Raw genomic sequence first — 12537 nt, 5'->3', positions numbered from 1 at the left:
ATAATAAATTATGATTTATTTAATTAGAGGACTACTTAGTTTAAAAAAATGAACTTCTGATACGCAAAACAACATGAGAGAAGGAAGTCAGATAAAAAGGGTACAAATGGTCATTCTGTTTGATTCCATTTATGTGAAGGTCCCAAACAGGCAAAATCTCTGTGTTTGGCATAAGGGTTTTGGAGTGATGAAAATGGTCTGTATTTTGATTATCATGTTGATTACACATGTGTCTTATTGTCTTTGGACTGCTATAGAAAAATGTCATAAACTCGTTAGCTAATAACAAATTTATTTCTTATAGTTTCTACGAACCAATTTGCTTGTTAAGTAATTTAAGTAGAACACTTTTCTTTATATGATTTGTGTGATTGAGATTCCCAGTTGGTAGAAGAAATTAAAAATGTAGCATCTAAACTAAGCATGTTTGTTTCAGCATTTTATTTATAATATATTCTGGAACTGTTAGGAACTTCTACATGGTACAGTTGAATGTGCTGAAATACAGCAGTTTGTCCTGGTTATAATATTGTAGCAAATGGACATATATAGTCAAGTTTTATGGTAGCCTGTGTAGTTTGACAGTAGTTGTCTTTGGGATCCTTCACAGTTTGTTCCATGGCAATAAGATGTACTGGAACTACTGAAATGATGAATTGAAGTAGTAGTTTTGTAGTCTTTTATTACGAGATTAGTCTTCAAAATGAAGGACAACCTTTAAAGTCTGTTTGTGGTTTTTGACCTTTTTCAAGTAGGTTACTTTCTGTGGATTTTCATGGAAGTAGTAAACACCTTAGTCACCACATATTAACTAATGTGGTCTTTGGTTTCTCAAACAAGACTGATGGCTTGACTGTTTTTTGTTTATGGAAAAGCTAATTCCTGATCTTTGCATCTATTTTAGTAATAGTTATGCACGAGTGCGAGCTGTGGTGATGACCCGAGATGACTCAAGTGGTGGATGGTTACCACTTGGAGGGAGTGGACTAAGCAGCGTCACTGTCTTCAAAGTCCCTCATCAGGAAGAGAATGGCTGTGCTGACTTTTTTATCCGTGGAGAGCGACTCAGGGACAAAATGGTAATGAATAATGTATCTAATACTATAATTTTAGGATACTTCTACAAAAATGAATTATCTGTTTAAAATTATGATCAGTATACTGTTGTGAGATTTTTTTCATCTATGAATCAATGATTGTTTCTGGAGCTGTTTCTGTGATAAAGACAGTGAAGTACAACATTTTTTTTCAAACTGAGACTGACATTGATGCATACTTGTTGGGGGTTGGGGTTGCTGCTTTTCCATTTAGGTTTAATGCAGAAGTTAATAAATAGTCTTCCTAGTTATGAAACCGATTACGTCCTGCCTTCCCTTCTCTCCGCTATTCCCTAGACTAGAGATTGGCAAATTGTAATCCATAAGCCAAATGCAAGCCCACCAGTTGTTTTTATATGGTCTGTGAGCTAATAATGATTTTTATATTTTTACATGGTTGGAAAAAATTAAGAAATAATAATTTTGTGTAACGTAAGAATTATATGAAATTCACATTTCAGTATCCACAAATTAAGTTTTATTCAAACATAGCCCAGGTGATTCCCTTATTAATTCCCTTATTTTCTAGGCTCGTAAGACTACTTGGTGGCCAGCCTAATTTTCAGCACTATTGTCTTCTGTGTATATGTGTGGTTTCTTACTTGTATACATTTTAAAATATCAGTTTAACCTTTGATAATGTTATTTGCTCTCTTTTAATTAGTATGGAAAGCTCCTTCACTTTCTTTGTTTCATTTGTGGGCCAGAAACAACTGATTACATCTGAAAAGCTGAGTAATGTTAGCGCCATTTCTGTATCAAGAAAAAGAAGAGCGGCCGCACACGGTGGCTCACGCCTGTAATCCCAGCACTTTAGGAGGCCGAGGTGGGCGGATCACGAGGTCAGGAGATCGAGACCATCCTGGCTAACACGGTGAAACCCCATCTCTACTAAAAATACAAAAAATTAGCCGGGCGTGATGGCGGGCTACTGTATTCCCAGCTACTCGGGAGGCTGAGGCAGGAGAATGGCGTGAACCCGGGAGGCGGAGCTTGCAGTGAGCCGAGATCACCCCACTGCACTCCAGCCTGGGTGACAGAGTGAGACTCTGTCTCAAAAAAAAAAAAAAAGCATACAATTAGATGCTAAATAAAAATAAAGTGCCAAAATAGAGCCTTGAAAATAACGAGAATTCCCTTTAAATATATATTTGTGGATCTGTTTATTTAGCATCTTGGTTATTATGTTTTGCGCTCCAAATAATTCTTCCATGCATGAACACTTTGAATATGACTTACTTTCAGTTTGGGGGCTTGGTTTCTTCATATATATATATTTTTTTTACCACTGAATCATTGTAGTAATTCAGAAAGTTGCTTAACTTTCAGTGCCCCAATTTCTTCCCCAGTTAAAGGGAGAGTTATCCTAAATCATCTTGAAAGCCTTCTTGCACTAATGTTTTATGAGTTTATGATTCACCCATGCTGCATATTATATAATGTGTCTCAGCCAGAATATGTTTAAGTAGAGAACCCTGGTTGAAGTCAAAAGTGAAATATGATGCGTATGTCATCTTTTAAAAAGTTTAAATTTTTAAAGGTGGCCTGGCCTTGGATAAAATGGGATCTGGCATATCAATGCTTTTTTAAGCCTGGAGACATCTAAGAAGGCACCTATGATGGTGTAATGCTTCTGGTCTGATCTAATAGTAACTGGGGAATATTGTTGGAGAAATTGTCTTTGTTAGAAACTGAGTAAAATGGTGAAAATCTAAGGCATTTTTTTCCAGATAAACTTTTTCTTAAGAACACAAAGTAATAGAAAGTAAAATGTGGAGTAAGAGAGAAAAATGCTTGCTCGAAAAATTATAAGAACAAGGAAGGATGGCCTAGATGAGAAATAGAAAAAAACTCAGTGAAACAGAATGTTGGATATAGTAGAGATGGATAGTTTAGGATAATAAGGGACCAAATCTGCATAACTAAGTATGAGCCTGCTCATATTGATGGATTGGGTGATTGTTCAGAGTGTGGCTTTAACATAAAGCTAGTGAAAATAAACCTGAGATTCAGAAAGAACACGAACTTTTATTCCCTATGACAGAGCTTAAAAATCAAGAGGACTTACCCTAGTCCCTGGGTATAGAATATTGATAGACTAATAAGAAAATAGATTATTTTGCTAGAAGTACTGAATCAGAACACCTGTTGTTTCACGTAACCATTTTTCTTTGAGGAAGCTTGTTACTTGTGAAATGGGGATAAGAAACATCTCTCATTGTAGCCATAAAGGAAAAATTGCTTTCAGTCAGAAAGTTGTCGTATTTCTTAGAGGGATTAACTATAGTATAGCCTTCTAGGTTATGGGGACTTGTGTGATCAAAGGCAGAGGCAGCAACTTACGACTGTAAATTGAAAATAGCAAAGTCTTGTGAAATCTCAAGACAAATGAGACAGTGATATTGAAATAAGATTAATTTACACCCTCTGCTGGGTAATACACTCTGATCAAGACTACTTCTGAAAAGCCCAGTAGTAGAATTGACATATACATACATTAGTTTCCAATATCACTGCATTTTGAGGTCACTAATGTTCATTTCTATATTCATTGGTTTTATTCATTGGTTATTCATTGGTTTTATTTTAATCCATTTTCCTGAGTTCTAGTTTCTTGATTTTTTTTTTTTAAAAAGTACTATGATTACTGAGTCTGTAAGTCTACAGGGTTCCTCCCAGATTAATGGTAGCTTTCCTTTAAAAGCCTTCTCAGTGAATAAACAGTGCACTTTAGTAGTAGTTCTGATGTAATAGTTATGTGAAAGATAGTTGCTGAAAACTGTTCTGTAACCGTTTTGCCTGTGGATCACATCTTAGAATCCTCTACCTTAGATGAATTCTGGAAGTGAGATTGAATGGCCCTCATATATCCCATGTGTAAATTCATGCCCTTGAGGAAAGAATAAATATTGAGAAGAGGAGTATATGACCACTTACGAGGCTAATAAATACAATATTTTAATGAGTGTTTATAAGTCAGAATACTGATAACAATAGTGAAGAAGATGGCCCTTGTCAGTTATGAGAGAACCACTTTCACAGAAAACTTTTCCAGCCGTTGATTTACAATTACAGGTACTAAAAATAAGCCTTGTTACAATTCCCAGAAGGTTATATACTTTACTCTTTAATTTTTATTATTTTTATTTTTTATTTTATTTTATTTTATTTTTTTAAGAAAGAGGACACAAATAAAGAGCAGGCTGCCTGGGACTTGTTCAAGAAGACATCATTTTGTGTAATTGGGTCAGTGTTTAGTCATTCACTCACTCAGTGATCCTATGTTGCTTACCTATAAAGCATCTTTATGAGGCCCACAAAAGGTGGAGCTTATTTCCTGGCTTATCCTTTGATACTCTAAATTGGAGCTTTCCAACCTGCGTGCCATGAGTGTCTGGGGCCTCCAGACTGCCTTATGCTATTGTTGTATATGTGCCTGAGGAGAGAAGAGTTGAAAAGCACTGCTCTGCATAATTGGCTTTCATGCTTTATGGATGATTGAGAAAGAAAGAATTTGAAAGAAACACCAGGGGTTGGTGTTGTAGCCTAAGAAAATGAAAGTACTACCTTTCTTTGAGACACTTGGGGATGGAATGATCGTTGTCAAGGACAGATTCTGAGAGAGTCTTGGCCGGGTGTGGTGGCTCATGCCTGTAATCCCAGCACTTTGAGAGGCTGAGGCAGGTGGATCACGAGGTGAGGAAATCGAGATCATCCTGGCTAACACAGTGAAACCCCATCTCTACTAAAAATACAAAACAACAAAACAACGATTAGCCAGGTGTGGTGGCACGCGCCTGTAGTCCCACCTACTTGGGAGGCTGAGGCAGGCAGGAGAATTGCTTGAACCCGGGAGGCGTAGGTTGCAGTGAGCTGAGATTGTGCCACTGCACCTCCAGCGTGGGCGACGGAGTGAGACTCTTTCTCAAAAAAAAAAAAAAAAAAAAAAAAAAAAGAAAGAAAGAAAAGAAAGTCTTACTTGATGTGTGTGAGCTGTAGCTTCTGTTGCCTTCTAAATCTTTAAAGCCTTGATTTCTTCCTTTAATTCTTTAATACAAGTTAGTATTACCTTGGAGCACATGTAATTTAAATTGTTAACTAAAATTTAACTGTTCATTTGTGTACATCAGAGAGTTCCACATTGCCTATTTAGTTTTTATTAGATATAATGGTTCTTCTCTGTAAGTAGGACACTTCTGTCTTACATTTTATCAAAATGTTTACCATTTGTATAGGTTATGTTATTTGACCATTTTTAGCTGATACATGATATGTGACATGTAAATTTAAAACACTGCATTATAATACAGCTTAAGATTTTTTAAGTTTCTGAATTAACTAGTAACAAAATGTTTGCTAAAACAAAATGTTTGCTAAACACAGTTTTTAGTTATGGGGATCTAAAGTAGTTTTTCCTTAGTTTATTTAATAGATAATAAAATATTATAAATTTGTCAGTATTATTAAAATTTGCTAAAGCTATGCTTTTTAAACCATATTATGGGCTAAGGTATGACAAAAGAATAGGCTGAGTAGAAAGATAGGAGTCTTTAAAAATGCCTGAATTCCTGAAGATGCTCTGTGGGGACAAGAAAAAGCAAGTTTATAAGACAGTTACCATTATAAACTTAGAGTGAGAGGTAATATTGAAATGGAGAAAGGAAAAACCAGAAATATTTCCAGTTTAAGAAGTTGCCAAAGAGATTAAGAAATTGTTTTTAGGATTAATAAGTAATTAGGTTGTGGATAAAATTGTTTATAGAAATTGAAGTGCCTTTAAGATAATGGTTCTATTGTTTAAAAAGAGTATGTTTTAAAAATAAGGTTTCTTTCCAGTTACTGTAGCCTAAAACAAAATTTGAATATTTCTTTTCTAGGAAGAAAATAATGTGGTTATAATATAGCAGTAGCTTTATTAAAAATGAGACTCACCCTTTCTATCATGGGGGAATCTTAAAAGACCAGGGAAACATCTTTCTGCCTTGGGTTGAACTTTATCGAAGTGCAGAACAAGAATTTCCTGCTAAGCTTTTCCACTGTGCCTCTGAATTATTCCTTTGTGAAACTTCAGTCCTACAGAAGTGCTCCTCCACTAAAAACCAATTGCCCTAACTAACTTTTCCTTAGGATTCAGCCTTCCTAGCAGTTTTTTTTCTTGAAAGATACTAGTTCTCCTATTCACCATAATACCACAGTTAGGAAAAGAATGGGAGTGGGAGTAGAGATAGTGGAGTATTGTTATTGTTCCTTATTTCCCTTACAAGTTATTACTCTATCACCCACATATATAAATCCCATTATTGAATCTATGTAGCTTTCAAATCAGCATCTATTAGCTTTCCTTTTCATCTACTGATCTTAACAATTTCTTCCCAAAGCCAGATTTTCTACATCTGAGCCTCCTCATCATTCTTGGCTACTTTTGTTTGCAGTCTCGACCTTCTGGTCTTCATTTCATCAGGCTACTTTTCTGGATCTGGTTGTTACCCAGAACTGTTCCATTTGAGGAATTTTATAATTTCCTGTCGTTTCTTTTTTATTCCCGTCCTACTGCTCTTTAATTTCATATCTTCGCTATTACATTGTGCCTCCAATTTGTTCCTTACTTAACTAGATTCCTTCTGGCTTCAGTATTTTTTTTTTTTTTTTTTTGAGACGGAGTCTCACTCTGTCGCCCAGGCTGAAGTGCAGTGGCGCGATCTCGGCTCACTGCAAGCTCCGCCTCCCGGGTTCCCGCCATTCTCCCGCCTCAGCCTCCCGAGTAGCTGGGACTACAGGCGCCCCCCACCTCGCCCAGCTAGTTTTTTGTATTTTTTAGTAGAGACAGGGTTTCACCGTGTTAGCCAGGATGATCTCGATCTCCTGACCTCGTGATCCGCCCGTCTCGGCCTCCCAAAGTGCTGGGATTTCTTTTTTAATTTAATCTAAATCTTTTCAGTCAATCTCTGAAACAACCCTTTCATTCATATTTCAGTAGACGATATGTTGCTAAGTTTTTTTTAACCTTACTTGACACTAAAGGAACTTCATTGAATCCTACAGTATTTTCTTTTAATACTCTTTTTTTGGGCCAAGCACGGTAGCTTACGCCTGTAATTCTAGCACTTTGAGAGGCCGAGGCGGGTGGATCGCCTGAAGTCAGGAGTTCGAGAACAGCCTGGCCAACATGGTAAAACCCCATCTCTAAAAAAATACAAAAAAAATTAGCTGGGCGTGGTGGCGGACACCTGTAATCCCAGCTACTCAGGAGGCTGAGGCAGGAGAATTGCTTGAACGTGGAAGGCAGAGGTTGCAGTGAGCCGAGATCGCACCATTGCACTCCAGCCTGGGTAACAAGTGTGAAACTCCGTCTAAAAAAAGCGAAAAATCTTTAAAAAGAAAAATCTTTTCTTTTTAAAGGTGAGTTGTTCATTCATGCAATAAATATTGTTGAGTGGCTACTCTGTGCTAAGTACTGTTCTAGGCACTGGGAATATGTAAGTGAACAAAAATAGAAATCTCAGTTCTTAAGAGAATATACATTCCAGTGAAAGATAAATATTACAATAAGAAAACAGGAAAATGATATGCTAGACAGTACTGAGGGGAAAAAACAAATTAGGAAAAGGGAGTATAGGGGAAGATTTTTGGTGGGGATGGGGATTGGTTAAAATGTGTGTAGACACAGTGACCAAGGAAGGCCTTACCAAGAATGTAGGTAACATTCATGTAAAGATTATTTATATTGTGAATAGGGTCTCATATTTTAGTTTGTATGTTCAGATTTTCAAATCTTGAGTATTCTTAAAGTAGAATAAAGTTATCTTGTTTCAGTTCTTATGTTAAACTGTATAAGATCTTGAAATTGTTTGGATTTGGTGAATGTTCTCAAAATGTGCATCAACAGTAGTTATAAACTTAGGAATTATCAGTGATCCCTCCATTTATTCAAACAGATCTTCTTTATTCTTGATTCTGTTTCATTCTTTTAATCTGTACCCCTCTCATATCTTTCCTGCAAATAAGCCTACTTTTTTTTTCATTGTCCAGTTTTACCTGGCTCCTTCTAGCTTCTGTGTTGTTTACCATAATTAAATTTCTAAAACTTAGGTCTAATACTCTTTTAGGAATCCCCACTAATTTCCTAGAGACTATTTCATCTCCACATAGAAAATGTTTATAAACTGGCTCTGTTCAACTTTGATTTAATCTGTCTGCCTTTTTTCTCAAAGGTAATAATTTCCATGGTAGTGCCTTACTGAGTTACTTGTAGTTCATCAGAAGTACAATGCATAAGAAAATGCCTTTCCCCTTTTACGTTAATAAATATGGCACTATAAAGATAACATTGAGAGATTATGTGGAGTAGAGAATGTTGATAAACATGTTGTTAATGCTCAGAAAACAATAATTGCAGGAAACAGTGGTTTCCTTTTTACTGTCATAGATGGAAAAATAGGAAAACTGGGTTAAAGCACCTTGGGCAAACCAATTTTGCTGTGAAGAATTGGAACTGAGATAAATGGTAATAATAACCAGTCTAGAATCCTGTTCATTTCATTATTAACCCATTGAAAACGTAATAAATTAGGGATTAATTACTTTCTGTGCAGCCATGAATTTTGTAGTTTTCCCCAGCGGTTGTTTTGCAACAGTTAATTATTTAATATTGCTAGTATACCTTGAAGAGGGGGGAAATGTCTGCCTATTAGCATTTCTATTCTCTTTCCCTGGAGCCTTGTGGGAACTGGTTCCTGAAAATCAAGATTTAGAAAACGTCCCAAATTACTATACCTTCCTGGTTACCTTTATTTTCTCATTTAGCTTAACACTTTCACCTTTCTTCAGCGTACTCTTTACTACTACATTTCCTCTTTCTTCTTTCAAACCCTGCATTTGGTATCTGAAATATTTCCTCTTTACAATTTATTTTAAACTAGCATCATTTCATTCTTTAGTTACTGCTTTTCACTGGTTGATTTGGTCTGTCAGCCTCATTAATATTATCTTGGCTTCATCATTCTCTTTTATACGTGATTGTGGTATATTTCATAATTTATTTCACATCCTTTCCATTATCTTCCAATTGCCATTAAACTGTAATAGCCTCCATCATAGCTAAATTAAAGCCCAAACTCTGACCTCAAATTATCGACCATACTTATTAGCTTTCCAAATGTTTCTGCATTACTTTGGTTTTATTACATTCTAAATTATAATTTGAATGTGTCCTGCTTTTCATTGAGTGGTTGACTGTTGTATTCCTTTGTTTAATCAACCACTGAGTGCCTTCTATGTGCTTGACTTCCTGTATTAGTTTCCTTGGGCTGCCATAACAAAATAACGTAGACGGAGTGGCTTAAACAACAGAATTTATTTTCTCACAGTTATGGAAGGTGGGAAGTCCAAGGTATTGGCCAATTTTCTGTTTCTGGTGTGGGCTGTCTTCTTGGCTTTCAGACTGTCGCCTTCTCAGGGTGTCCTCACATGGTCTAGGGAAAGAGCTCTGGTGTTTCTTCCTCTTACAAAAGCACTAACCCTATCAGATTAGGGCCCCACCTTTATGACCTCATTTAACCTTTATCATTTCCTCACAGGCTCTATTTCCAAATGTGGTCACTGTAGGTATTAGGACTTTAACGTATGAATTTGAGGGGAGCACAATCCCTTCAGTCCATAGTACTTCCTATTCCATTCTACTGTTGCTGTTGATTGTTAGTTGAGTAGTATTCTATCATGTGCATGTACCCTCTCTAAATTATTGTGACTTTGATATGAAATTGAGTATCTGCTAGTGCTAGTTTTTCTCATTAGACTTCTTTTAACTTTTGTAGGGAGGGGTATATTTTTGCTTATTCTTTCAGAATGCTAGACATTTATGTTTTTTCATATATAGGTACATTCACTTAAGTTTTTTCTTAGGGATATAAAAATGTGGCAGGGGGCTATTGTAACTGATATATTTTAAAAATTATTTTTGGTATCTTTTGAAGCTCTTCATGCAGCTTTTAGAATAATGTTAGACAATATTGGTGTGATAATATCTCTTTATTTTCTTTGTGAATTTAAAGGAATTTCTAATGTTGCACAGATAAGTATGATGTCAGCTATTGTCTTGAGATGTCCTTTATCATGATAAGAAAGTGTTCTTATGTTCCCTGCCTCCCCGGACTAGAATTTGGTACTAATTTTTATGAAATCTGGTTTTGCAAATGTCTCACAGACCTTTTAAATTGAAGTTTTTGTTGATATAATTGTAGATTATTAATTGCTGTTGTAAGAAATAATAAAAGAAATGCTATGTACACTGTACCCTGTTTTCCCAGTGGCAACATTTTGCCAAACTGTATTGTCATATCACAAGGAGGATATTTCTGTTGATACAATATATCATATTCAGATTTCCTCAGTTACTTGTATTCACTTTTGTGTGTATTTAACTCTGTACAGTTTTACAGTTTTATCACGCTTTCACTACCACAGACAAGATGCAGAACAGTTTTAACAACCACAAGAATCTCTTCTTTCTGTTGATTTTATCACCACATCTATTTCCCTTTTTGCCATGCAACCACTATTCTCTTCTCTCAATTATTTCTGTAATTTTGTCTTTCAAAAAATGTTATACAAGTGTAATCATAAGTATGTAACCTTTCAGGATTGACCTTTTTTCTTTCATGATCATTCTCTGAGGGTTCATCCAGGTTATTGAGTATCTCCAGTGTTTGTTCCCTTTATTGTTGAGTAGTAGTCTGTGATATATATTTATATGACTTATTAAAGGATGTCTCGGCAGTTTCCAATTTGGGGCTAAATATAAGTTTGCTGTGAACATTCACATACATGTTTTTTTTCTGTGAATGTAAGTTTTATTTCTCTGGGATAAATGATCAGGTATGCAGTTGCTGGTTGTATGGTAGTTGCATATTTAGTTTTGTTAAGAAACTGCCAAACTTTTTTCTAGAGTGGTTTATCATGCCACATTGCCACCACCGGTTTATGAGCATCCATTTTCTAAGCATCCTCACCGGCATTTCAAGTAGCCACTGTTTTTTGTTTTACGCATTCTGAGAGATATGTAGTGATAATAACTTACTGTGGTTTTAATTGCATTTTTCTGATGGCTGATGATCATCTTTTCATTTGATTATTTGTACCTTCTTTGGTGAATGTCAGTCTTTTTGCCCATTTTCTTATTGGATTATTTGAGGGTTTTTTTTTTTTTTTAGATAGAGTCTCCCTCTAGTGCAGTGTAAGTTGTGATACTTAGATCAAGAGTTTGTTTGTTTTTTTCCCTATGAATGTCCATTTCTTGCGCCATTGTTGAAAAGATTGTCTGGATTCCTCCCTTGAATTACTTCTGTACTCATTAAAAATCAGGTAAGCGTATTTGTGTTCTTTATTATGTTCCATTTCTCTATTTGTCCATCCCTCCACCAGTACCACACACTGTATTATTGTGGCTACATAAGAAGCCCTAATACAGAGTAGAATGATTCCTCCCATTTTACTCTTCTTTCTCAATATTGTTTCAGCTATTCTGGGTCTGTGCCTTTCCGCCTTTCCATATAAATTTTAGAATATTCTGTGTGTGTGTGTGTGTGTGTGTGTGTGTGTGTGTGTGTGTGTTAGACAAAGTTTCTCTCTTGTTGCCTAGGCTGGAGTGCAATGGCGCAATCTCAGCTTACTGCAACCTCTGCCTCCCAGGTTCAAGTGATTCTCCTGCCTCAGCCTCCCGAATAGCTGGGATTGCAGGCACCTGCCACCACGCCCGACTAATTTTTGTATATTTAGTAGAGACGGGGTTTCACCATGTTGACCAGGCTGGTCTTGAACTTCTGACCTCAGGTGATCCACCCACCTTTGCCTCCCAAAGTGCTGGGATTACAGGTGGGAGCCACTGCGCCCAGCCAAATTTTAGAATATTCTTGTCTGCATCTACAAAAAAACCTTATGGGGGTTTTGATAGAAATTATATTAAACCTGTGGATCAACTTGGGGAGAATGGACATCTTTACTATGATGAATCTTCTAATTTATAAATGTGCTGTGTCTCTGTTTAGGTCTTTGAATCCTTTCATTAATATTTTGTGATTTTTCAGTACATAGATCTTGTATGTTTTGTTAATTGTATACCTGAATGTTTTTCTTACATGTTTTGTTAATTGTATACCTAAATATTTTGTTTGGAGCAATTGTAAATACTATTGTGTTTTTAATTTTGGTTATTGCATGGCCATTGTATATAAACATGCTATTAATTTTCATGTGTTGATCTTGTATCCTGTTACATAGACATATTTAATTATTTATGCAAATTCCCTGGAATGTTTTAATGTTGACATCATGTCATCTACAAATAGGAAGGGATTTATTTCTTTCTCTTCAATCTATGTGTCTTTTCTTTTTCTTCCCTTATTTCTGTGGCTAGAACCTCCAATTCTATATGGAATACAGTGAT

At 35.9% G+C, this 12537-nt stretch overlaps 1 protein-coding gene across 2 annotated transcripts in view; it reads left to right on the top strand.

Moving 5' to 3' along the window:
* Positions 1-12537, top strand: part of SPRED1 (sprouty related EVH1 domain containing 1) — a 107750-nt gene that overhangs the window by 47165 nt on the left and 48048 nt on the right. For both annotated transcript variants that reach the window (XM_030931461.1, XM_010358441.2), the window contains exon 2: positions 905-1079. In XM_030931461.1, coding sequence (XP_030787321.1) covers positions 936-1079 — 144 coding nt within the window. In that variant the 5' untranslated portion in view covers positions 905-935. The remainder of the gene's footprint in view (positions 1-904; positions 1080-12537) is intronic.

This window comes from Rhinopithecus roxellana, chromosome 5 (genome assembly GCF_007565055.1).
Source record: "Rhinopithecus roxellana isolate Shanxi Qingling chromosome 5, ASM756505v1, whole genome shotgun sequence".
Lineage (NCBI taxonomy): Eukaryota > Metazoa > Chordata > Mammalia > Primates > Cercopithecidae > Rhinopithecus > Rhinopithecus roxellana.
The sequence above is the reverse complement of the archived record's forward strand: the minus strand, read 5'-3'. Positions and strand labels throughout refer to the sequence as shown.